We start from the raw sequence: 27,589 nt of genomic DNA, 5'->3' as shown, positions 1-27,589 counted from the left end.
AAATATATCAAATGACAACTGAAGTACACAAAATAAGTTCAAAAGCAAACACAAAAAACAGAAAATGGTTCTAATAACACAAAATGACAAAAAAAATAATACAAAATGACAGGAAAATATACCAAACGACAACAGATACACAAAATTACTCCAAAGAGACAAAACTACAATGAAGATGACAGAAAATACACAAAATGACTTTTTAAAGGCACAAAATATACAAAAAAAACTTTTTTTTTTTTTTAAATACCAACAAAAAAAATCTGTAAAATATGACAAATGACAACAAAACAGAATTACACAAAACAAGTACAAAAACCATAAAAATGCTCCAATAACACAAAATGATCACAAAAACAATCTGTGAAATATACCAAACAACAAAAAATACACAAAATGCCTCCAAAATAGACAAAACAACAACAAATACATATTAAAATGACTTAAAACAACCACAAAAAAGACAGAAAAATAAACAATAATTTAGAAAACACACACAAAGACTTTAATGTTTCCTGTGTTAAAGCTCTGATTGGTCTTTATTCTAAATGTTGGTCATGTGACCCTCAGATCAGATACGATCACATGTCTAGTGAGGTGTGCACATTCCATTTCTGCAGCTTCAATCATCATAAAGTGACATAAAGTGACGAGCTCAGCTCCTCCTAAAAACCTCCAGAACTGATCGGAGACATTTCTTCTTCTTCTGTGAATAAAAACCCACTCAGAGCCACCGTCACAGGCCTGGATCATGGACGTGATCCTGAAACACTCCAACGGTGTGTGGGACTCTGCAAAGAGAGGCTAAATTTATCAGCAGCTACCGAGAGAGCACGCCAACACACACACACACACACACACACACACACACACACACACACACACACACACACACACACACACACACACACACACACACACACACACACACACACACACACACACACACACACACACACACACACACACAAATCTGTAAATAATCAAAAATATTCAGTGAGTTTTTCAAAAACATGAATTAGAAAAACAAGAGGAAAAAAGAAGGAAAAAAAACAGAAAATAAAGATAAAGACATACAGTAGAAAGAAGCATTAAAAAAGCATTAAAAAATGGAGAACAAGGGCAAAAGAAACAAAAAGAGAGAACAAAGCTAAAAGAAAGATAAAATGAACAAAAGAAAATAAAAAAATTGAAAAGAGGAAAAGAAAAATGGAGAAAAAGAAACAAAAACAGAAAGTTAGAACAACAGAAAAAAGAAAAACAAGAGAAAGAAAGATAAAACAAACAAAAGTAAAATGAAAGAAAAAGAAAAACAAGAGAAATTGTTCTTTCTTAATAGTTGTTTTTTATGTGTATTTTTCCTGTCGTTTGGACTATTTTTGGAGTCATTTTCTGAATATTTCTTATTTTCTGTGTGTTTTTGTGATATTTTGTGTTTTCCTAGAGTCACTCTGGAAAATAAAAATCATCAGTGATCTGTGAGCAGCTCTCAGACATGTTTCTCCAGGATTCCCTTCACTCCTTTGAAGCTCTTTGATATTCTAGCATCAGTGGATTTCGTCCTTCACCTTCTGTCTCTGCCCACCTGCAGCCTTTCCCATCATGCACCGGGCCAAAGGCAGGACTTCTGGGCCGGTTGCCAGGTTGGAGCAGCAGACGTCCACTCAAATGTGACTATGTTGGCAACGTGGGCGGAGTCAGGGTTCAAGTAAAAACCACAGAAGAAGAATTGGAAGGTGTTGGCTTTACGGATACGACGCAGACAACGCAGTGTCATTAAATTACATTACTTTGGTTTTCTCCAACATTCTATCAATACTATTGACGCTAATATCCATCCTATGATTCAATGAAAAAATGCAATTTTAAATTTAAAAATTTTGCAAAACAAAAGTTGAGCAGTTATTGTTGACACTCAAAGACAAAACTCCAGGAGTGGATGAAATAAATGGACAACTGTTAAAACCTATAGCTTCCATTATTGCTCATGTTATTACTCACCTTATTAATCAGTGTTTTACTCAAAATGTATTCCTGTCTGCTTGGAAAATGTCTAAACTCATTCCTTTATCGAAAAATAGCCGGCCTATTAGTTTACTTCTTAGTAAACTAATGAAGAAAATGATTTATGAACAGATCAATGCTAAATTTAAAGATAATAAGTTGTTAAACTATCAGCACGTATACAGGGAGAAACATTCAAATGACAGAAGATTGGTTGTGGGAAATGGATCAAAATAACATCATTGGTGTGGTACTATTATGTTGCGTTCACACCGAATGCGTCTTCTGTGGCACTGGACGCCATTCGCTTCATATGCGCGTTTGAAGTGAAGCCCCGCCCACCAGTGACACATCCAACTCAGTGTGTTTCACTGCCTGCTGAAGCGAGAAGCTGTGCTCCTTTTTCTCCTCTTATAAACAAACCACCAGTGAAAAAAGCCGGTGTGATTAGCGGCTAATGCTATGCTAGCTCAGTGCTACAGAGAGAACTTTTACCTTCTACTACCACCTCCTCCATGCCTAAGCCTTCCTTCCTAGTCTGGCCCTGGTTCTAAAGGCCGTGTCCTACAGCTCCAGGTGGTCACACACAGCTTCTACGCCATGGTTGAATGAGTGAACAGACCTGTGTCCGTGTTGACGGCCTGACGTCATCGTCATCAAAGACTCTGATTGGTTTTCATCATGTGAAAGAGTTGCAGGAGTTCAATATTTTCAACTCTTTCGAATGTGCGGATATGCGTAAAATTGGGAGCGCGCTCGCGCAGCCAAAGCTCTTGACGCACGGATCAATAAGGTATATAGCTATAGGAGGGGCTGGGAGGGCGGCACACCCATGGATAGGAGGTAGGACTTCAGGGAGCCGGGCCTCTACCACGGTTCAGGGGAGCTGGAGAAGGCGGGCCCTCCATGACTTGTGCCCAGAGGCCCTCAGAGTATAGGCAGTCACTAATCATGCAGATTTGTACAGAGGTTATAAAGACTGATTTTGTGTGACGTATACATACTAAATTAGGTGCATTCCTGCTCAGGCTCAGTGCAAAACAACCGAACTGTTGAGACGATGGTGCACGGGAGCAGACGGAGCGTTATCTCAGTCTGGATCCAGTAAAAAGTGACCATGAAAAGCTGTAAATGGACTGATATGCAGACGTGGAGCAGTGAGGAGGAGACTTAATGTAGACATGGACACTCATCCTTTGAAACTGATCAGAATACACAGAAACCTTTGTTAACAGGATCCAGAAGCCCGCCTACTTGCCCTTTCATAACAGTTATAGAGACTTAATGCTTTTCTTTCATTTCTACACTGGGTTTTTCTATCAGATATGTATAAATATCTGGTCATTGAACATCGCTCCAGGAGCAAACATCAGATGACCACTTGTTTTCAGGAACGCTGCATGGGTCCCTCAATCGTTCACCTGTACTTAAAGTGAGTTTCCTTAAATAAACGCCGCGTCCTCAGGTGAAAAGCTTTCTACATATTTACTGTACGAGCCTTAACAGCTGTTCATTCATTGCCATTTTTCAATTTTTTTTCAAGCGTCACACATGTAAACAACATGGTTTCTGCACCAATTATGCGTGTGCACGTCAGTCACGTGTCTTACTCATTCTCCAAGTTAAAACGTATTAAAACCATAGGAGGAGCACAGTGGGACAGGACTTGTCATGTTGTCCATAGAGAATGAGAGAACAAAGAAAATGAACATACAGATCATCATGGATGAGTTCACGGAGCACAAAGCTCGTCATGTGTCCTTCATACAGTGGTGAGTATGTCTATAGTACTTCATATTAAATAGTGTTTGTGAACATGTGGTTATTAAACTTTATATCTACTGATACAGGCTCTGAGTTGTAATTGTTAAAGTGGGTGTCAAAATAAAGCGTCGCTATCCGTGGTGCTGAACCACTTTGAATTTGTGTTAGTGACCATTCTACAGTGTTGTTCTCTTGTTTTGTTCTACTTCATGTTTGTTTGATGGACTTCATAATGACAGTCGCTCTGTGTGGTGTTGAAGCTTATAAGCCACGCTGTTGTAAAATAATGTTATCAGGAGCTTTATTATGTGGGTTTAAAGGGCCTGGTCATTTGCCCCGCCCCCGGCCCGGCTGTGATTTGTTCTGCTACTGATATCAATAATGGCTGTAGTATTCCTTACGTTTGTAGAACACGTCTTCTGTTACCAGCTGTTTTACGTTGAAGCCTGAGGGGCCCAGGCAGAGAGTCCCCCGTTATCGAATGATCGATAGCTTGTCTTTCTCTAATCTATTGAAAAGACAACAGAACCATTCTTCTCCGATGTATAAGCTAATGGTAAAGATGTAAAGCAGAGGTTGGGTGACATATCACTGAAATATGCAAGAATCAGCATCAGACTCAGCAGGTCTCTCTCTCTTTGACTTCCTGTTTTTGGACTCTGTAAAATAAACAACTCGGCTGTCCTCAAGACTTCTTCTACACCACCTTTTTGTCATCACCCACTGCACTGAAAACACCACACTATCCATTGACTTTGTATGTAATGTTGTCGCACAAGCATGTGGTGACACATACGGTGTGAAAATGCTACGAATCTACGTTAACAGCGGTGCAGTTTATTTTAATCTATTTACATAATAGGAAACAATTGGTTTATTATAATGAGTGTTGCTCGGATCCTAAAAATGTTCAACATGGTGTGCCACAGGGCGGTGGTCTAGGTCCACTTTTGTATACAATGTTCACTAATGATCTACCACAGATGAATTCATGTTGGGTGTGGGATACATATGTATGTGCATATACGTATATATGCATATGTGTGTATCCATAAAATGAAGAGTCCGTCCTTAAGACTGCTCTACTGTAAAGTGTCTTGAGATACCATTGGTTATGATTTGGCGCTATACAAATAAAAGATTGATTGATTGATTGATTGAGATGCTCTGCAAGGCTAGCGTCTCATTGTTTGCAGACGACACAATCATATATTTAGCGAGTAAATCAATTAGTGAGGTAAAAACTAACCTCGAATATGAGCTCCTCAGATCAAATCATTAACTAAGAGCTAAACCTCAGCTTGATCTCGAAATAGAAAATATTACTATCAAACAGTCAGAGAAGGTGAAGCTATTAGGAGTTCTTATTGACAGGAAACTGTCCTGGGACCATCAAACTAATAGTGTTGTCTCAAAAATGGGTCACAGCCTTGTGGTTATTAAAAGATGTTCCAAATATTTATCTAAACAGTTAATTCCATATGTCATTCAGAGTCTTGTTCTGTCTCATTTAGACTATTGTTCAGTCGTTTGGTCAAACACTTCATTAAAATTTGTGAAAAAGTTACAATTAGTGTAAAACAAAGCAGCACGAGTGGCTCTAAAATGTGTTTTCAGAACAAGTGTAGAAAAAAGAGATGGTTGTGTACAATAAGTCACTTTCTAAGAAGCAGTGACGTGCAGTCAGGATAGGCAAGGTAGGCAGTGCCTACCCAAGGGTGAATTCATATTTTGATTATTATTATTATTATTATTATTATTATTATTATTATTTTAATTATAAATTATTTATTTTTCCATTTCCAATAGCCTACAGTACCTATAAGTTTGAAAGTGTCCGCATTTTGTGCGTTTCATAGCCCAAATGACTAAACATTGCTATTTCCTGGAACGGCTGCAGTCTCACTCCGCTGTAAGGCAAGAGGAGGCCACGCCCCCTCCCAAAAGCACACAGCTGCTCTGCCTCTGTTCTCATAGCGTGTTTTCATGTGTTTGCGCATGCGCAGTCAGTTCCCCAAGATGACAACCATTTACGTCGCAACATTCCAAGCAATCTGATAAACACTGAAAAATAAATCAAAGTAGTAGTACATTAAAGAGTTTTTAAAGGCAGCTCTCTACGCTGCCTTTGGCCGTAACCGTGCTATGCTAAATGCTATACGTAAGTTCCAAGTACATTAGTGAATTGGTCCCATGTGACCGCTGCTGCTACGTTCTCTGTCAGCGCGAGAGACAATAGACAAACTTTTTTTTGAGGAAAAACAACAGCTTTTAAAAGATGGAGACCAACACCTGAGCTACCAGACCTTCATCAAAGGTAAGGTCAGAACATTATTGGTACTTTCTACAGTGAATGGAACAAATGGAAGGATTGACTTTGTGGATGCTCCTCACTGAGGCTGTTCTGAGTTGTTGTTGTTGTCTTTTTCTCTGTTTCTGTGTTTCCAACACAAACAACGGATGTGCTGCCGTGTCTTAAGATATATCTTGGGAGAGTAATAAACATATGAGTGATTACAAGTAAAACTAAGATATTAACCCTTTTTTCTTCATGTTCATTCAATCATATCTGTCAATTTATTCTTCCATCACGCGCAGATTCCGCAAGAATAATACAGATCAACCCCCAATAAAGTTCAGCTCACGGTCGCAATTATGCAATAAAATAAAACTATAGATGCATGTCTTGAAGGCGGGTTGCACTGCACATCTAGCGTCGTCCTAAAATGACAAAATATTGATTTATTGGCTCCTGATTTTTTGCATCAACTCCAATTGTTCCCAAATTTAAGGCAAAATTCAAAATGCTGTAATAAATTTTAATAAAAATTCAGTTTTTGAAAATAAAACTGCTGATATTTTTAAAACATCTGCAATGACTCCAAATGTTGGTCGTTTTTTTAAATCAACGTAGGGTCCCAAACTCCCCCCATCCCTAATGTATCGTCAGTACAAAATGATCATATAACATGCATTTAACTTAATAACCCTGAAGTGGCAGAAATGAGGGGGTGGGGGGAATAGGGTAATGTTTATAAAATAGGAACAATTAGTTTAAACTGGCAAATAATGGGAATGACAAATGGTGAATGTGGTTAAACTGGTCAAATTATCATGAAATCTGGTGAAAAGAGATTAAAAGTGACAATAATAGGTCAACATATGTGACATTATGTGTAAAAGTGGTGGAAAGGGTTTATAAGTGCTGAACATGTCTTGAAAGTGGGGAAAATGAGCAGAAAAGACATTAAAATATGATGTAGAAGTGTCAGAAATGGGAGAAATGTAACAAAAATATATTAAAAGGAGCAAAAAATGCAAGAAAAAGTGATGAAAATAGGTTAAAATATGGTGAGTTTGGTGTAATTTCAGAAAAAGGGTAAAAATAGTCAAACATGGAATTCCACTGTTCAGAAAATATTCCTAGTTTCTAGAAGGCAGATGGGCTTCTATTCTTTTTTGTCTTTTTTCCCCTAAAAAACATTATTTTTTTATTTGTAGTAGGTGATAAAAACAGTGATGGACTTTATAATTTGCAATAGGTTTAAAAGGACTAAAGTTTAAATAGCTACATTTTGGTGAAAGTTGTAAATCTGTAGCACACATGGTGGATTTGTTGTGATATTTAAAAGGATCCTGTAGCGCCACCTTTAGGACACTTTAAATATATTTAAATCACTACAAACGCGTGAGGAGGATTTAACTCCGACTACATCTGTCCACATAATTCTCCTTCTAAGAAAAGCCTTGATTCAGAGATTTCCATCATGGAGAGTCTGCGTTGACATTTATACGAGTCGACTTGTATGACTTTCAGGGGATTGGAGCAGTCCATGTGAAAAAGAGTGTGACATCTTTGATTCCTCGAGCACGGGTTGGCTTTAAATCTGTCGCCACCAGCTGTGAAGCTGCTGAAATCTGACCTACAAGCTCCACTGGAGGCAAATCACTTCATCCTGAATCTCCGTCGCTCTTCAACTGTGGCGTTAATTCAAGTCAACGGCTGAAAAGGACACGAATCGAACCTGGCGAGGGAGGATGGAGGCACGTGGAACACTTTGGTTTCCTACGAGTTAGAAAACTAAAATGAAAACCTGGTATTAATCACATGTCGTTTAATCAATAATTCATGATTAAGAGACGAATCTTTGTCTGATTCAGGACTCACAGAATCTCTGAGTCCTCTGAGAGGACAAAAAGTCAGCAAACACGCTGTAAACATGCTGTAAACACCTTATAAACACGTGATGCTGTAAACATGCTGTAAACACCGTTAACACGCCGTTATCGTATGCTGTAAACACGGTTACGCTGAGTCACACATTGAATTCAGTCGATTTTTTTGAGTCACTTATTTCTTGTTTGAGTCCTGGTTATTTCTGGGTTGTGGGTCTAAGTCAGGGGCCACATGTGAACCTCACTCTACTATTGTGCAGCAAAGTCGTTTCAAAAAATAACCCCAAAACACACAAAATGACTGAAAAATACAAACAACCATTTTTTTAGACCGAAGTGCGTGGGCCATGTGTTGAAATGTCATGGAATGACCCTCCCCCACAATCCCAAGAAGACAATCCAGTGCTCATGTGGGATTCAAAAAGTAGCAGACTAAGCCCCACCCCTCTACCACTGTGGCTCAGGTGGTAGAGGGTCGTCTTCTGATCGAGAGGTTGGGGGTTCGATCTCAGTACCTGACTATCAGAATCAGAATCAGAATCATCTTTATTCGCCAAGTGTATGTTGTACACACGAGGAATTTGACTCGGTCAACTGTGTTCTCGAAGTGTCCTTGGGCAAGACACTGAACCCTAAGTTGCTCCCAGTGGTCGACTAGCGCCTTGCATGTCAGTCCTGTCCCACTGGTGTGTGAATGTGAGAGTGATTGGGTGAATGAGCTGATATGTAAAGACTGTTTCAGTGGTGATAAAGCTCTATATAAATCAAGTCCATTTACCATTTACCTTTTTCTGTAAGAATTCTCTCAATCTTTACAAAGAATGTTAAACCGTAAAAGAAAAGAAACATTAAAAGATCCACTCAATGCTAAGGCTGGGCGGTATACCAGTTCATACCGAATACCGGTATATATTTTTGTCATGATATGAATTTTTAATATACTGCCGTACCGGTGTATTTGATTACACAACTTTCGGAACGCTACGCCGCGTTTCAGACCTGACCCTTTTCAACGTTGCCCTGGTGTTAGTTGTGGTGTAAATCATAGATGTAAATGGATCAGAAAGACACAATGTGCCTGCATGCGCATGCCTCTGCTCCAGGAGAACAACACTCACGGACACTGAGGCACGGTTAGCTTAGCATGTCGGCAGTAAAACACAAAAAAAAAAGAGAGCAAAGGATCACAATTTGTAATTCCTACAACACGGAAATAAGTCCTGGTGGAGCTGTAAACAAAACCCTACCTTATTCACCATAACAAACCACCACACCACTGAGTATGCAGCATTTAAAGCGAGAAATCAAGCTAATGCTAAAGCTAAGCTAGCGTGGCAAAGATTCATTGGGCTGCTGTTACAAATATGTATTATTACTACTAGTGTGGAATTATTCTACAAGATTCACTCATGACAGTAAAATAAACCATCCTACATCAATCTACTGCAGTCATATTGCCCAGCCCTACTCAACGCAGCCTTATGTGTAATGTTGAACTAAAGGACGACGTCTCATTGGTTCATTCCACGCTAATGAAACTTAAGAACTAATGTCATTTAGAGACATAAAGCTGAGTTAAAGATGCTCTGCTCTCTCTCAGATCCTGCAGCAGATGATGGTTGTTGGCACAGTCCTGGTGGTGGAGGGGTGTAAGACGGCCCTTATGTCACATGGGATGGTGGGTGTCGTCTCTAAATACAACTACACAGTCCAATCCTTCCCAATGTGGTAACTCACTCCTGTTTTATTGTTCTTACATTATTTATTTTTCTATTTATTCATATTTTAGCTTTTTTTTTTTCAAGCAGAAATTGCAATATGTCAGGAACTACAGCAGGGGTGTCAAACTCGTGTTAGTCCAGGGGCCAAACAAGGACCACAACATTATTGTGCCATAGTTTTCACGTCTACATATACATAAAATACAAAATATGTATGAAACAGAGATTTCAGTCTCAACAGGGTATTCACTTACTTTACATTTCCTACATTTTGTGACCAATTTCTATTAATTATAATATTAAAATATAAAATATTATGCAAAAAATTGAAGGATTTTTTAAGAAAAATACAGAAATGACTAAAATTACAGAAAAATACAGAAAAATTACAAAAATACACAAACACCAAATATAAACAAAAAAATTCACAAAATAATATATATACACAAAATGACTCCAGAAATATACAATAATAACAGGAAAAATACAAAAAATGACGACAAAAAGACAAACAGATGAAAGAGAATCTGCTCAATAATCAAAGCAGTGAGTCACAAACAGAAGGTGAGCCGTACGGGGTTATCCCAGAGAAAAGTACTCAACAAAATGACCAAAGTGATGCCAGGGGCCGGATTGAACGTGCACTAGTCACTACACAGCTCAGTCCCACATATATGTGACACCCTAAGAAACCAACACACACACACAAGTGTGAAGAAACGCACAAAAACAAACTATAAAACAGCAAGAGGAAGGATTTCTGCTCTTTGAGCCTGGACGAGCCCCCGCTTGGTTTCAAACATCGGCCTGAATAGAGTAAACCTGCACTCGTTCATCCAGTCACAGCAGAGAGCGTGTGTGTGTGTGTGTGTGTGTGTGTGTGTGTGTGTGTGTGTGTGTGTGTGTGTGTGAGCAGTGAAAGGAGGCTGTTTCTGCCTCCCACTGACTGCCTGTTCTTCTTTGGCACGACTGCAAACGGCTTGTCGGCCTCATTGGATGAACGCACTCCTCCATGCGAGGTCCGGCACGCGCACGGGAACACAGTGCCTCCAACCAGCCCATCCAACCAGCCCATCCAACCAGCTCATCCAACCAGCTCATCCAACCAGCTCCTCTCAGCTGGACCACACGTCAACGTCACGCCAACATCAATCGGTCCACTACAGATATCTGATCTATGATCATTAAATCACACGTTGTTACGTAATCCGACCATGCTGCCTCCAACCTATAGCTGCACAGGCTACTAGCATAACTAGCACATAGCATCTGCCCATCGGGGGGCAGTAAGTTAACAAGACTTCCCCCTTTCCCAAGAACACACACACACATACACACATAAGACAATGGGGTCACTCCGTCTCATTTCAACAATTTTTTAGGCCATCTCACACACAGCCTCAAACAAATGTGAAATGTTCACCAATTATTCTGTGATTATTCAATATTATCACTGTAAATGTTTAGTTTGATCTGATCAATACTTTTTGAGATATGGATAGTATAGTGAGGAGGGGGTGTGTCATTGTTCTTCCATGTTCATCTTCCAATATATCAGTACCTCCATCACATATAAAGGTAAATATGGTATAATAATAAGCTCCACCCACTCTCTCAGAATATAGAAATAGATCTGCTATACATCCTATCTGGTGGACATGTCAGCTCCTCTAAATAGTCACAAAGTCAGTGTGTGTTTGGGTCTGGAACATGTTTGGGTCTTCAGTAAACTACTGAATATGATGCAATGGTATTTATATTTTTATGTTACTAGTGAAAACTAATAAACAAAGGATTATCAGATACAGAAACATTGAGCCACAATAGCCTCATGTAAAGGATTTTCAATATTCACCAGTGGTGAAATAACCCAAAGTTTGGGTCAAAAATAAAAATGAAGTCACATAAGAAAAAAAATGTCTATATCCAAAGAAAGAGTAACCTTTATACTAGAAATTAAAACAGATCAGATTTTTTTACATTCCCACATGCAGTTATGGACCAATGAATATAATAAAAAACTGTATTTCTTCAGATTTGCAGAGCGTGTCACCCAAGAACCAATGCATATATGCGACTAATCATTAGTGATGTGAACAGCCTATGTTCATAGCTCTAAGCTGATCACATTACAGGGAGCTGAGACATATGCTGAGTAGTTTACTGAAGACCCAAACATGTTCCAGACCCAAACACACACTGACTTTGTGACTATTTCGAGGAGCTGACATGTCCACCAGATATGATGTATAGCAGATCTATTTCAAACTGTCATATCAGAACAATTAGTTTAAACTGGCAAATAATGGACATGACAAATTGTGAATGTGGTTAAATTGGCAAAAAGAGGTTAAAAATAACAATAATGGCTCAACATATGTGACATTAGGTGTAAAAGTGGTAGAAAGGGTTTATTAGTGCTGAACATGTCTTGAAAGTGGAAAAAAATGTGCAGAAAAGACATTAAAATGTGATGTAAAAGTGTCAGAAATGGGAGAAATGTAGCAAAAATACATTAAAAGGAGCAAAAATATGACAAAAAAAAGTGATGAAAAAAGGTTAAAATATGGTGGGGTTGGTGTAGTTGCAGAAAAATATAAAAAAAGCATAAATTAGCTTAAATTGTTCAGAGAATATTCTTCGTTTCTTGAAGACATCTGGCAATCCCAAACGGGGTCCTGACCCCAAGGTTGAGAATCCCTGATATACACAATAATTCATGCTGTCCCTGTGATTTTTTAAAAAATGTTTATTTCTCCTGTGGGCCACAGTGGAGGTTCTAAAAGGCCACGTTTTGGCAGATTTAGAGTTTGACACGTGTGTGTGTGTGTGTGTGTGTGTGTGTGTGTGTGTGTGTGTGTGTGTGTGTGTGTGTGTGTGTGTGTGTGTGTGTGTGTGTGCAAACCAATGATCAGGACTAATTTTAAAGGGAGAGAAACAGAAGCTCTTAATGTGGTCGCTGGCAGGTTGTGAAGGTGCAGCGCTGTGCTCAACATTTACTGGCACTGACTCCAACACACACACACACACACACACATCTCAACATTATGCAACCAACTCCCAGCTCTGCACTGTGTTCATCATGTGATGATGATGATGATGATGATGGTGAGGGTCAGCAGAGGAGGGGACAGATGAGCCTTTGAAGCAGGAGGCAGCATGTATGGTGGACATTAGGACCTCCTCAGCTCTCAGACTGAGTATCAGGTAAACCTCTGTCATTGGTCAGACCAAACGGACTCACTTGTCAAACCAAACGCCATCAAATGACACGGCTTCAGGCTTCAAAATAAAGGTCGTCAGAATCAACGGCCTCAGCACGACATGACGTATTTTGAAGAAAGCGTAATTACCCATAACGTCATCAATATGTGCTGCTTCGGATACAAGAATAAAGTTGAAAGCTGTTATTTTTTAATTTAGACATAAAGGTTAAGATATACTGTATCAGTGTTTCATTTAACTATATGTTAATCAAACATCCATCCCCGGGGTCTGCCGGTGGCTATCTAAAGTTCTCATTGGGCATTAGGCGAGGGTACACCATGGACTAGGTGCCAGTCCATTACAGGGCAACACACAGAACGACAACCATTCACACTCACAGTGGCTCCTATGGGCATTTAGAGACTCCAACCAACTTAGTCACGTTTTTTTGGTTTGTTGGAGGAAGCCGGAGTACCAGGAGGAATCTCACGCAGCACGGGGAGAACATGCAAACTCCACACAGAAAGGACCCAAGTGTCCAACCCAGGGCTTGAATCCAGGACCTTCTTAATGTGAGGAGGACGTGTTAACCACTAAGCCATCGTGCCCACTTTTCGCCAAAACTGACATACCCATAACAACGTTGGCAAAAAAAAAAAAAAAAAAATCAGATTGAAGTAGGACCCTTAGTAGTTACAGATGATGTGAAATTTTGGAAATATATGATACGAGTGAAAATAAATCTGTTTTATATCCAGAAATTTGTAGTTCATCAAAAAAACTAGAGCTTTAGATTAAATATGAAGCCAATTCTCATTATCAAAGGCTGTAAAAGCAGAAATAATTGAACATAAACTGCAGCAAGTTTGGTGATAATAAAAAACATTAGGCCCAAGATATACAGATGTTTTTGTACAAAAAAGTTCAGGCAGAATTCCACTGTCACAACCGTGCCATAGTTTTCCACAAGTTTGGAAACGAGTGTGTAACTGTAATATGTCAGTCACATTGATTCCAAACATTAGTCTTATGATTCAGCACTAGATGTTGCAATTTGGTTTAAAATAAACCAAATAAATAAAATAAACTTTTTTATTCAGGTCTTTGCGGTGCCATGCGTAATGCTATTTTAGGTTCCACTCTTTGGTGGTGTTACGCATGTGTGTTATTCAGCAATGCTTTGACTAATCAGAATGATTGACAGCGTTGGAAAGCTGAAAGCCTGTAGAAGTTGGTGAAATCAAACACTAAGAGGATGGGCTTAAACCCTGGCCAATCAGAGCTGGGTAAGAGAGGCACCGGCCATTTTATGTACAAGTGCATTCATTGGACAGATTTCTCGACTGTGAAATGGCTGCTTATGTGTAACGGGGGTCTCTATCTGACAACATGATTTGGATTTATCAAAATATGGTGTTTTATGCATATTAGAGCAACTTTTGATAACAAAGGTAATAAAACACAATTTAGCTGACTTTTTCCGCTGTGTATTTTCTGATTTTGTGGCGTTGTTTTGGTACGTAACATACCTGACCTGTATATCAGGTGATTCAGCTCAGCCTGTAGTTTCACGTAGGCTCTTGTTATAGAGATCTGTGTTTATTTTGTGACTCACAGCAGTAGAAAAAGGCAGAGTTGGCGACTTTTCCCTCTTTGAACATAATGGCCTGGTGTGTGTGCTGTGAATGTGGGTTGGTACAGTTTTAGCTTCTATAGTTTCTTAGGCCAACGGAGAGGTTTAGAATATGTGATTTCATCCATTTTCTTTACAACATTTAGACCTGTGACAGTCACGGAAGCTGGAGCTGCCCCCACCGGCGGGTCCGTTGGGGTTGAAGACAATAATACGTTAAAATATCTTACGTTTTTTTTTCAAATGAAAGGAAAAAATGACTTTTCAACTTACTTCTCCAAGTGTATTTCCGCTTCCTTTGAAATAAAAAATGCCATGTCCTGTTTTACGGTCTGAGGCTGATGACTTTTATTTTGAAGCCTGAGGCCCTGTTATTTGACACCGTTTGGTCTGATAAATGACAGGTTTACCTGATACCTGAGGATATTCTAAAACGTGCACTGTACTGCAGGTGATGCACCATCACACACACACACACACACGCACACACACACACACACACACACACACACGGCCTCTCTGCATGGATCACGACACCTTCCATCCTCACTATGGTTTCTACAAAACTTTGTCCTGCTGATCCCACTGTACACTGGACTGATGATGATGATGATGCAAAGGCAGCTCACTGCAGCACGCCTGCACGCACACACACACACACACACACACACACACACACACACACACACACACACACACACACACACACACACACACACACACACACACACACACACACACACAACATTAGTCACTGTGGCAGCGTGAGGATACAGAGGGAATCTTTCACCCACTCACACTCAACTGAGAGAATAGGAGGGAAGCAGCAGATGATGAAGAGGATGAAGAGCAACCATCATCATCTGATCATCTGTATGTTTCAGTGGAGCAAAGTTTGGAGAATAAAGGACAAAAGTCTGACCAATCACATCAAACACAGGAATATTCATCTGAAATGATGATGATTCTCAGTCTTCATCATCATCAGTAGCTCCAGGTCTCATCATCATCATCATCATCATCATCACACCTGATTCCAGCAGCATAGCATCACACTGCTCTGATGGTGTGGGCCGATGCAGGAAATGAGTGTGTGTGTGTGTGTGTGTGTGTGTGTGTGTGTGTGTAGCACTGACTCCATACACCTGTCGGCTTTAGGTGCCACAGTGAGAGGAAGACGAAGGTGAGGAAGAGACGCAGTGATCTTCATCATCATCATCATCACATGGTCTTACCTTGGAAAGGAACATAGGACATGTTCCAACTGCATTGACCGTGCAGGGTTGTCTGTGCGCGTGTCGGCGGTCCCTTTGCGCGCGCGCGCTCACTAGTAGCGGAGCGAGCTGATCAGAAACAGAAAATGATCAAAGGATGACGGAGAGGCGCGTGCGGCTCCTGCTGGAGCTCCTAGCGGAGCCGATGGTGATGAGGATGATGATGAGGATGATGATGATGATGATGAAGAGGAAGAGGCCGATATTCCTCCGGAGGAAAAACTGGCTTCATAATCCACGGCCGCTCAGAACGCGCCCGGCTCCCGGTGCGCTCGGAAAGACGCACGGGATGCAGGGGTGCGTGCGTGCATGGGTGTGCGCGCGGCCGATGCTGACAGAGAGAGAGAGGTGGAGCGAGCACATGCACGCCTGTGTGTGGGCGCGCGCACGCATCCACAGCCTATCTTTAGCTGAGGCTACATGTGGTGCTGATGAGGCAAAGCGCGCGAAACTCATCATCGTCATCCGCACAGCGCGGGAAAAGATTCTGCATCAAACCTGTGATTTATTAATTATTATTCTTTCGGTCCTGGTTTTGTTTGTTTCCCAAAATGTAACTTTGTTCTACAAGTTTAAACTAAATATCATGTGATTGGTCCGAAATCTGATGTTATCCCGCCCTTCATGGCTCCTCCTGCAGACTGAATATTAAATTATGGGAGTAATGTAGCAAAAATGCTTTAAAAGGAGCAAAAATATGGCAAGAAAAGGTGATGAAGACAGGTTAAAATATATGGCAAGTTTGGTGTAGTTGCAGAAAAATGGTGAAAATAAGCAAAACGGGGCTCAAATTGTTCTGAAAATATTCGTATTGAAGTTTTATTTGAAGAAAGTGGTGGAAAAGGTTTATAGGTGCCGAAAATGTCTTGAACATATAGAAAAAATATAAAATATAAAAGGCATTGAGTGATAGCACTATGGTGTAGTCGGGAAGTTTCTTTTTTTTTGGGCCATACTCTATAGTATTAAATATGTAAATCCTTGTTTTAATCAGAAATAAAATGGGTTCAAAGTGACCAAAAATGGTGGAAAAGGTAAAGAAATGGTTAAAAGTTGCACATTAGCGTGGGCAAAAACAGACAGAAACAGTAGCAAAAAGGGTTCAAAGTGTCAATATTGGAAAAATTACTTTAAACTGGTAAATAATGGGCATGACAAATGTGGTTAAATTAGCAAAAAAGCATCATGAAATATGGTGACAATAATGGGTCAACATATGTGACTTTATGGAAAAGTGGTAGAAAGGGTTTATAAGTGCTGCAAATGTCTGGAAAGTAGAAAAATGTGAAGAAAAGACATTGAAACTTGATGTAGAAGTGTCAGAAATCGGAGAAATGTAGCAAAAATACATTAAAAGGAGCAAAAACATGGCAAGAAAAAGTGATGAAAATAGGTTAATAATATGGTGAGTTTTGCATAATTGCAGAAAAAGGGTAAAAATAAGTAAAAATTGTCTCAAAATGTTCAAAAAATATTCTACGTTTCTTGAAGGCATCTGGAGACCTTTACCGGTGTCTAGCGACCCCAAATGATGCTAAAATAGTTCAAATGTGTCTCCTTGTCCTTCTTTATATCTTTTATACAAGGAAAATTCTGAATTTAATCTTGCATCCACAGTAACCTATAAGCTCAGTAATATTTAAAAAATATATAAATTCTTTATTAAAAATGTAAATTCTCTGCATGGAAAGTTTCCAACTTTGAAAATTCCTGGAATTCTGCCAAAATAACTGATGGTGTTACAGATGAACTAGTGAGCAGTTTATCTTGTGACTGATGGCTAACAGCAGCGCTAATTCTCCAAATGTCAGATGTAGCTGGTTATGATTTACAGTGTGTATAAACAGGACTGAATCATAACTAGAGCAGACATGGGCTCGTCTGTGAATGGTCACATTTACAGTCGTTAGAGTCACTGTTAGCTTATCAATAAACAGAAAGAGATTGATCACCTTTATAATAAGTGCTGACTAGGCACTGGGAGTGAGGCCCAAGGCCAACACAGACTTTATAATAATGTATCATGTTTTTCTGCAGTCAGTGTCTTCTCCTCGTTCTTCTCTCTCTGCTCTGTTTCAGTGTCATGAAGCTGATGATGTCACTTCCTGATCTGTGGTTCACGACTCAACTAGTCTGGAACATTCTGATGTTCTATCTCTGTATCCTGTTCTGTTGGTCCTTCTGTCCACTAACCACAACCAGTCCACGCAGATGGCTGCCACCTCTGAACCTGGTTCTAACAGACATTTCTTCCTGTTCAATGGACTTGTTTCTTCCCACTGTCACTAAATGTTTGTTCATGTGGATCTTGTTGGGTTTTTTCTTTCTTATTATGAATTTTATATTTTGATAAATGCATTGAGATGACTTTGTTGTAAGTTGCGCTAAACAAATAAAGTTGAATTGAATTAATACAAGCGTGACACGTCACCAGTTATAACGATGACCAGTTAAACCGATACACACATTTGTCTTCCTCTCCCAGAGTTCCAGGTTCTATCTGAGCTGTTCATTGCACCGCACAGATGATGACTCATGGTTGAAATCTGGTCTGAACATCTGGAAGCTTTGGTGGTTTTGTCCCATTGGGATTAGGATCAGGGAGCTTCCAGTCCACATGGGTGCAGATGTTCCCGTCCACAGTGTCTCCCTGTAGATGGACTGTGGCTGCATCTTCCATCCTGTCACTATGTGCTGCAGCGTCTCACGATCCTTTCGTCCTCACCATCGCTTGGATCAACTTGTGTTTGACATATGATGTACTTTTATTTTAGATTTGTATTTATATTCGCAAAGTCTCACGTTTTCACTGTAAATAGGAAAAATTTGTCTCATGTTATTGTTTTATCTGTTCTATTAAAATGAGCCATTATCGTTATTTTTTTGGTCTTTTTTCCATTTCTAAACTATTAAATGATGAAGAGGAAACAGAGGGTGATGTTTAAAACCAGCGCTATTTAAAGCATCTCTCTAAGATACAGTAGGAGCGTCATCTAGTGGACAGGTTTAGTTACTGCATGTCTAAGTGTAAAATTAATAGATTTTCCTTTTATTTTTTAATTAAATAAAACAGAATCATGGCGATGAAACCAAACATAGATATATACATATAGCTCACTGAGTGTGTTCTAGTTACACCTGCTTGGAATGTGTTTAAATCATATTTTTAAAGCCACTTCTTTTAAAAGCGAAGGAACACACGCAGCTTTTTAATGACACTGGTTCTTACCTGTTTGTCCTCAGGTCAGAACCACTGATGGAGGAAACTTTGAAGTTCTTGTGAGAGAGAAAAACTCAGAATTTACTTGAACATGTGCACCTGTGCGTAATCAGCTGATGACTGACTCCTCCCCTTTTTAAAGCTGCAGGAGGTGATCATTTTCACAGTGTAGGCCTCAAAGATCAATATATAATCAATGATCATTTAACAACGAGTGTAAAAGGTTGAAGTTAACGCTGGAAAGTTTGTTTAGATATTGACTTGAACTACTTGGTGCACTGCATTATGGGAAGTGGAGTCCTGTAGATGGATGTGTAGAAGTTTATTTTATTTTTTACTGTGGTTTATTGTCCCCCACCAAAAAAACAAAAAAAAAACAACAACTTGAAAAACAATACATCACAATAAGAATAAAAGAAAAACACTTCAATGCAACTTTCATGATCATTTTTGCCAATTTAACCACACTTGTCCTGCCCATTATTTGTTAGTTTAAACTAATTGTTCCTGTTTTTAAAATGACATTAACCCCAACGCCTCCAAATTCTGCCACTTTTAAGCCAATATTGACACTTTGAACCCTTTTTACCACTTTCTCTGTCTGTTTTTGACCACTCTAATTTGCAACTTTTAACCAATTTCTGTGGTTTTTAAAATCCCATTTCACCTCCTTTTCCACAGTTTTTGGTCACTTTTAACCCATTTTATTTCTGATTAAAACAAGGATTTACATCTTTAAGATGACTATAAATCATGGCCCATATAATAAGAAACTTCTATCACATTTCAAAGCCTTTTCTACACATTTTTTCCACTTTCCAGACATGTTCAGCACTTATATACACTTTCCACCACTTTTCCACCTAATGTCACATATTTTGACCCATTATTGTCACTTTTAACTTATTTTCACCATATTTCATGCTTGTTTTTCCCAATTTAACCACATTCAAGATTTCTCATGCCCATGCCAGTTTAAACTAATTGTTGCTACATTTTGTCATTCTTTATCGTCACATCAATGCAAGTCAACCTCTGAGAAAAGAACAAGACGCTTTGACAATCATTCCTCCATGTTTTATCGTTGCTGTAGGTTATAGTTTACACATCACACCAATGAAAACACACAACGTGTTCGTGTGAAACAGAAATCAACATCTTTCATGTCGTCACCACAGCTTTAATCCATTGTCCACCTGTTATTCACATTGTTCTGTATTGTAAGAAAACAATGGGTTCCCTCTGCTGATCAGCTGACCTTCTCCGACCAATCAGCTCTCACTAAACCCATGTATAGGCACTGTGACACCACACTGAATGAAATACAAATCAGACAAGTCTGTCAGAGCAATATATTGTAAATATATATACTTGTATATATCTGTAAAACTAAGCCCTCTGGTGGCTCCTAAAGCTAAGACACGAACATTTCTCAATGTAAAAATATCTAACATAACAAAGTTCCCATAAAATCACCCACTAACACCTAAAAGTTATGAAAACCTCTGAAGAATTTGTCAGATTAGTCAGAGCCACGATTTCTTTACCCACTTTTTTTTTTAAATCTCATTTATTCAGTTTACACGAAAATCACAGTTTCCATGAATAAAAAAATGTTTGGTTTGGTAGTAGACAATGAAGCAGAGAGGAAGAGCTCTCCGAAGGGACCTTTACTCTCCCTTAAATAGTGAGCTGACACGCTCTGGTGGCTGAAGTTAGCGGGTAAATCACGGACAGTTGAAGGACTTCCACCCAAAAGGGCTTCTATCCTCATGGTTTGTGTGTCTTCAACGCTAACTTCAGCCAGTTTGATCTCAAGTGGGACACCAGATTTAAAGCCTTAAAACAAGTCATTCCAACATTATTGTGCCCTAGTTTGCACTTCTACGTATACCTAAAATACAAAATATGTAAGAAACTGACAATATCCAAGCAAAAGGTGACAGCTATCAGACCCAGCGGGATCATCACTTTAAATATCATAGATTTGTGACCAATTTTTACTTAAATAAGAATAATTTTGTGTAATCATTTGAAGAAAATAAAAATCTTTTGTAATGATATTTAGTTTTTTTTCAACAGTTTAACAATAAAGAATTACTGCCATCGTGTGATTTAAGCACTGAGGAAAACTGTCAGCCTTTGCAAATATTGTTGAGTTTCGTTTACACAATGATTCATGTTTTTTCAGACTTTTTTTCTTGTTCCTGTGGGCCAAATTGGCTGATGCCAAATGGCCGGATTGGGCCCCTGGGCCTCGAGTTTGACTCATGTAACTTAGAGCAAAGAAAAGCAGCACAAGTTGTCATTGTGACTGAAAAAGTGACTAAATGATCTAAAAATCAGGCTGAATGTTTCACTCCAATAGAAAACAAAGGATGTTTACAGGCAGTGGGGCCGTGTGACATCATCAGTCACATGATTTCAAGATGGAGGAACACAGGCTCTAAAACTGTAAAGTAGTCCCATTTTTTAAAAAGAATTAAAATGAATATGGTGAATAATAATGTGTTTTATTGGACATAGATCTACTAATAAAGGACATTATTGTCCTGATCCGATATTGATATCAGATATCGGTCCGATATCAGCCAGAAAACAAATATTGGATTTTATCGGACTGCATCTAAAAATGTCCGATATATACTGTATTATATTTATTTAATTGTAGAATACTGTAGATATTATGTTGAAGGTTAAAATGTATGTAACAATAGGTTATTAATAAATAAGTCAGTTTTTCTCATCCCTACTGTTGCTGACTATTGTTCTCTGTTTGAGTGACATCACATGATCAAACCTTTTCTAACATTCCACACTACAAAATAAGTCATAACTCTATGTATGATTCGTGCTGATATTGGATCGGATCCATATCGGTATCGGCCAATACTCAAGGCTGCAATATCGGTATCGTATTGGAAGTGAAATAGTTGTATCGGACATCCCGAGGACATGTAGAAGGTTTTAGGCCACATTTATAAGAACAGTGGAGGATCTCTTTAAGGTGGCGTCCACGGCTCTGAGCGAACAGACAAATGATCTGGAGGTTTTCATCGTTTGAAGTAAAACGTGGTCAATGCAAAGGCATATTCCAAAGGTAACAGTACAAATATCAGATCATTGTGAGGTCATGAGGCGATGCTACGTTTTCAGTCTCAGTCTCAGTATACGTTAACGTTGACGTTAACGTCGACGTTGTCCCACTCCACCAGGTACTGAACCTTGCCCTCCGGCGTCACGCGTCTGGCAAGGATCCGCACCGCCTCCCCTCCCCCCCAGCTCCTTGGAACCATCCCGTCTCCGCTGCCCACCGTCACGCCGACCCCGCCCACCGCTGCCCCGCCAATGTCGGCCTGGTATGGAGGCAGAGGCACGACGAAGGGCTCCAGCTGCTCCTGCTGCTGGTGCTGGTGATGCTGGTGATGATGCAGATGATGCAGATGATGAAGATGATGAAGATGATGGCTGCCGTTGGGGTTAAAACAGGTCGGTGCTCGCCTACAGGCGTCGTCCATGCTAGGAGGAGGAGGAGAGTTAGGGTAAGGTCGTGACCTCCATTTATCAACCAAATGTTTAATTAGAATTAGAGACGTGTGACATCATCATCAGCCAATAAAACATCACTATCGTTTTTTCTAAGTTGACGCTACATGTAGTGCAGAGGTGGGCAACTTTAATCCCAGGGGGCGGGGCCACAAACATGTGATTCTATCTGATCAACAAACATGCCAGCATTAGAATAACATTTGTGTGTTTTTGTATTTTCTCTCATTTTCATGTCACTATGTATATTTTTGGAGATGTTTTGTGTATATTTGTCCTTTGGATTCATGTCATTGTTCATATCATTTTGTCATCATATTTGTCTCATTCTGTGTGTTTGTTGTTGTTTTGTCTGTTTTTCTGTCATTTTGTGTGTTTTGAAGTCATTCTTTTATTTTACATTTAAAGGGGACATATCATGCTAAATCCACTTTTTTAGCCCTTAAATGCATTTTGTTGTATATTTAGAGTGCTTAGAAGTACAGAAAAGTTAAAATTAGTCTCTTCAGGTTCTCCGTAGATATCTTTATATTCTGTTTTGATCATATTTTTCAATCTGTTTCAATTTTTCTATTCTCTATTATGTTTTTTGAACAATAACGTCACAGTATTTGCAGCAGAACTGCCAAATTAAGACATCAACTCCAGGTCCAACACTTCGAGCAATCCGCCATTTTTATTTCTGGCTTTTATTTTGTAGTCCAAGCTCCAGGATGCAGAAGTTATGAGAGGATAAGTCAAAATGTTGGGTTGTTGGATGTAGTAACCCACACGCTTCATTACACCGTCTCCCAGCATCAGAACCTTTTCAAAGTGCCTGGTTGAGTTTTATTTTTTATAGAAATGTACCACATCTGTGGATAAGGTCATTTTTGTGTGTGTGAAGCACTTCAATGATGACTGCTTCATCAACCTCCACCAGTATAAAGAAGGATTTACAGAAAGACTTTGTCTGATTGAGGGTTCAATTCCTTCTATCTTTGGAGACGATGAACAGAGCACTTCGGTAAGCTGTAAATAACGCTAAAAAGTGTGATGATAAGACGTCCCTGTCATTGTTTTGTTAGCATTAGCAGTTGCACCGTCTTCATATGTTAGCGCTGTGTGCTCGTTTTAGATCCTTGATGATATGGCCTACGTGATTTAATTTAAGTCTAAAGTTTTCATTAGTCATTTCATTTTGTCGTTTTTGTCTCAGAAAAGACTGTATTAAAATGCATTTTGTGACGTTAGCTTGGCGCTAGCGTTAGCTCGGTGCTTGTGTTAGCTCACTTGTTAAGGTTCTGCAGGTTCAACTTCATTTTCATCTCGCTCCACTGGGTCAGACTCTGGCTGGAACATGTAAGGCTGGATGGACAAGTCTAACGTTGTTGACATTTTGTAAATAACGTGTGAATAAAAAGTTTATGCTCCGCTACATAGCCATATCTCTTCTATCAAACTACAAAAATGGCCGAACAGGGTGGAGTTGAACCGAGTGTCACCTCTGCAACCTGGAGAGGGGCGGGGTATGAAGTCTCTCATTTGCATTTAAAGAGACAGCACCAAAACGAGTTACTCTCAGAAGCACATCAGAAAAGGGGTATAAAAGGGGTGGAGCTATAATAATGAGGAATTCAGACCCAAGCATTGCAGTTCCGCTTTATATAGACCACAACTGTATGATTTATATGTAAAAAGGAAGGATTTAAAAGCATGATATGTTTCCTTTAAATAACGCTGAGGGCAGCATGTGGTCCCAGGTTGCCATGTCTGATGCATTGCAGTCTTTTCACCGACATCCCTCTTTGAGGAAGACTATGAAAAACCGTGCTGGCAGGGAAAAATGTACACTTTTGGAAAAAATGACACATTTTCCATTAGTGTCTTATTTTGAATGATGGTGTTTAATGTAGAATACATCTGCAGCCACACTGTCTGAGTGTTAGGACTGATTTCTTTTATTTTGTCTCAAAACACCTAATTTAGTTCTCTTTTCTCCTGGTTCTTTTCCCCTATTACAGTATGTTTGATGTTAAGCCAGCACTAACATATAAACGGGGGCTTGTCCAGGATCTTTGCACAAACCTCGTTTTTAGTTTATTTTGGGAGGCCATTGATGCTCAGCCACATAAGCTTTTTTAAATGTTTTTATGTCTACATCAGTGTGAAAATGACTCGGTATTTCATGAGAAACATCTGCTGAGGTTTAAAATATGGGTTCATGCTCATCGTCACCATCACATGCGGTGAGTGTGATTCAGTGTTTTGGTCGGTAATTAGTGAAGAATCACCTGCTGCAGTGGTGGGTTGTCCTGGAGAGCGCCGCGTTTCCGTTGTACGTGGTTTGGTAGAGCGCGTACATCCGTTTGGGGGCGGGGCTGAGAAGGAACGAAGAGTCAAACTTACAAACAGGATGACGGACAATTTTTTTTATGCTTATTATTAAATAATGAATAAATCAGGTTTTTTACACTGATGTCAGAGTAAATTTTAACCTCTTGTCGAGAAAAGTTGTCTTTATATTTATGTAGAAAAAAAGATAATAGATTAGCTAATCTATTGCTAGCTTCTTCTTTGTTTGCATTCTAAATTCTGCACCAAAAATATTAATTATAAAATTTGCAATATTATTGAGAATAATACTTAATCCTAATAATCAAATTATTATTATTATTATTATTATGATTATGATTATGATTATGATTATTATTATTATTATTATTATTATTCAATATATTTCATATTATAATAATAATTTAATAATGTAATCTAATATAGTAAAATCTAATCTGATATACTCTAATCTAATCAAGTCTCATCTAATCTACTGTAATGTAATTTAATCGAATCTAATCATATTATTGAATTATTGAAAATTGACACAGAGGTAGACCATGACAAGACAAGTAAGAAATATTACTCAGACCATGCCAAAAAATACACAGGAAGTCCAGAATCTTGAATTGAAAATCGAAAATTGAAAAATTGCTATTTTCGCACACATTGTATTTTAATGCATTTCTCCTAAGGCGTTTCACTGACGGGGTTCAAAATCTCTGGAGATCATCTAGACAAGTGGGAAACCGAAAGTGATCCATGGATTTTTTACAACTTTTACGGTGTTTGCAGGGCGGAGCCGTGAATTTTGGCCAAAATATAAAATTTGGAAAATGCTCCAATTTGCTAACCTGTTTGTACGCAAATAATGCTTCATTCTTCTTGAACAAATATGACAGCTATATTTTTAATGACTTCCATCACAACTCCAGCATTGTTCTTGTGTTACAACAACAAAAATCATAAATATGTCTAAGTTTATATCTCAATAGTACATTTCTGTCTAAACAAATCAATTATAATACATTGATAGTATAAAATTCACTGTTATATTATGTCTTTGTATGAACTTGAGGCAGCGCATCAAAGGCAGCACAGATTGCCGAAGGAGATGCAATTTGGTAATGGCAACACGGCAAAGGCGAGGGCCGTTTATCGCTGCTTGCGGCTTTATTACATTGTTGCTGTTGTCTTACCTCCAGCTAAGCTCCTCCTCTGACTTCCTGTAATTGTAGAGGTTGGCCCCGCCCATGTAACCATGGCAACAGGGCAGCAGTTCAACAGGACTGGCAGCGACTGGCGGTGAACATTCAACCTGACACACACACACACACACACACACGCACGCACACACACACACACACACACACACACACACACACACACACACACACACACGCACACACACACACACACACAGACTGATTACTTCCACCTATTCATCTGCTCATTAGTAAAAGCTTTGACCCTCTTTGTATCCGCTGAGTCGTGGTTTACACCACATTCTGTCTGAGTATCAATGCTGAGTCATAGTTTACACACCACATTCTGTCTGAGTATCAATGCTGAGTCATGGTTTACACCACATTCTGTCTGAGTATCAATGCTGAGTCATAGTTTACACACCACATTCTGTCTGAGTGTCAATGCTGAGTCATGGTTTACACCACATTCTGTCTGGGTGTCAATACCGAGTCATGGTTTACACCACATTCTGTCTGAGTGTCAATGCTGAGTCATAGTTTACACACCACATTCTGTCTGAGTGTCAATGCTGAGTCATAGTTTACACACCACATTCTGTCTGAGTGTCAATGCTGAGTCATGGTTTACAACACATTCTAAGTATTTTTATTACAAAAACTTTTTTTGGCAATTTTTTTTATTTCTACAATTATCCTACAGTCATATTTATACAAATGTATTTTATAAATTTTTGTGTGATTTCTCTACAATTTAAATCTAAAACATGTCGGTTGCTCAGTTATAAATAGTAGCGTGTGATGAAACAAGTGGATTAAAGTGGTGCAAATGCCATATTTCATCTGTCAGAAGCTCCGCCCACAGATGAGGGGGAGGAGCCACTGACCTGTGTCTCTAGCGTGTGACGTTTGGCTTTCCGTGACTCCGCCCCTACGACTTTCCTCTGGCACGGCGATGACAGCGAGCTGATGGTAGAGAGAGTCAGCACAACATGAGCGGCCAATAGGAGCGCAGAGCCTGAGGTCATGTGATTGTTGGTCACTATATAACGTTTATTAGTGGGAGGAGACGTACACGTGCACGTGCGTCCTCACTCTGACCTTCTGTGGTGTGTGATGTTGACGGGAGGATCTGTGATCAGAAGAGACGAGTCCGTGCTCAGCGGCGGCGGCGCTCGCACCTGCAACCCAAACAGACACTTCTTCTTCTTTATCTCCTTCCCCGAAACGAACCTGAGGAGGAAACAGATGTGGATGATCAATCAATCAATCAATCAATCAATCAATCAATCAATCAATCAATCAATCAATCAAGTTGTATTAGTTTTACACACTTTGCATACGATAAATGTAGCACAAAGTGTTTTTCAAAATAAAATACAGTGGCATCAATCAAACAAGTTCCTCCACCCCTGTGTGGTTCTCAACCTTAGGGTCGGGACCCTCCTGGGACGGGGTCGCCAGATGCTTTTAAGAAACAAAGAATATTTTCTGAACAATTTGAGCCATTTTTGCTTATTTTT

General features: G+C 39.3%; 2 protein-coding genes across 8 annotated transcripts in view; both read right to left on the bottom strand.

The window, feature by feature from the left end:
* The window catches only part of syngap1b (synaptic Ras GTPase activating protein 1b), a 137,375-nt gene extending 121,266 nt beyond the window's left edge, over positions 1 to 16,109 (bottom strand). For all 7 annotated transcript variants that reach the window (XM_028471027.1, XM_028471028.1, XM_028471033.1 and 4 more), the window contains exon 1: positions 15,741 to 16,109. In XM_028471027.1, coding sequence (XP_028326828.1) covers positions 15,741 to 15,762 — 22 coding nt within the window. In that variant the 5' untranslated portion in view covers positions 15,763 to 16,109. The remainder of the gene's footprint in view (positions 1 to 15,740) is intronic.
* A 5,710-nt stretch (positions 16,110 to 21,819) lies between these two features.
* Positions 21,820 to 27,589, bottom strand: part of phf1 (PHD finger protein 1) — a 16,918-nt gene continuing 11,148 nt past the window's right edge. The window contains exons 11-15 of the mRNA XM_028471036.1: positions 27,168 to 27,299; positions 26,954 to 27,032; positions 26,061 to 26,179; positions 24,819 to 24,905; positions 21,820 to 22,518 (exon numbers count right to left, since the gene is read on the bottom strand). Of these exons, the coding sequence (XP_028326837.1) occupies positions 22,164 to 22,518; positions 24,819 to 24,905; positions 26,061 to 26,179; positions 26,954 to 27,032; positions 27,168 to 27,299 (772 nt within the window). The 3' untranslated portion in view covers positions 21,820 to 22,163. The remainder of the gene's footprint in view (positions 22,519 to 24,818; positions 24,906 to 26,060; positions 26,180 to 26,953; positions 27,033 to 27,167; positions 27,300 to 27,589) is intronic.

This window comes from Gouania willdenowi, chromosome 16, assembly GCF_900634775.1.
Source record: "Gouania willdenowi chromosome 16, fGouWil2.1, whole genome shotgun sequence".
NCBI classification, from domain to species: domain Eukaryota; kingdom Metazoa; phylum Chordata; class Actinopteri; order Blenniiformes; family Gobiesocidae; genus Gouania; species Gouania willdenowi.
Note: the sequence above shows the minus strand (reverse complement) of the source record. Positions and strands in the feature narration are given on the sequence as shown.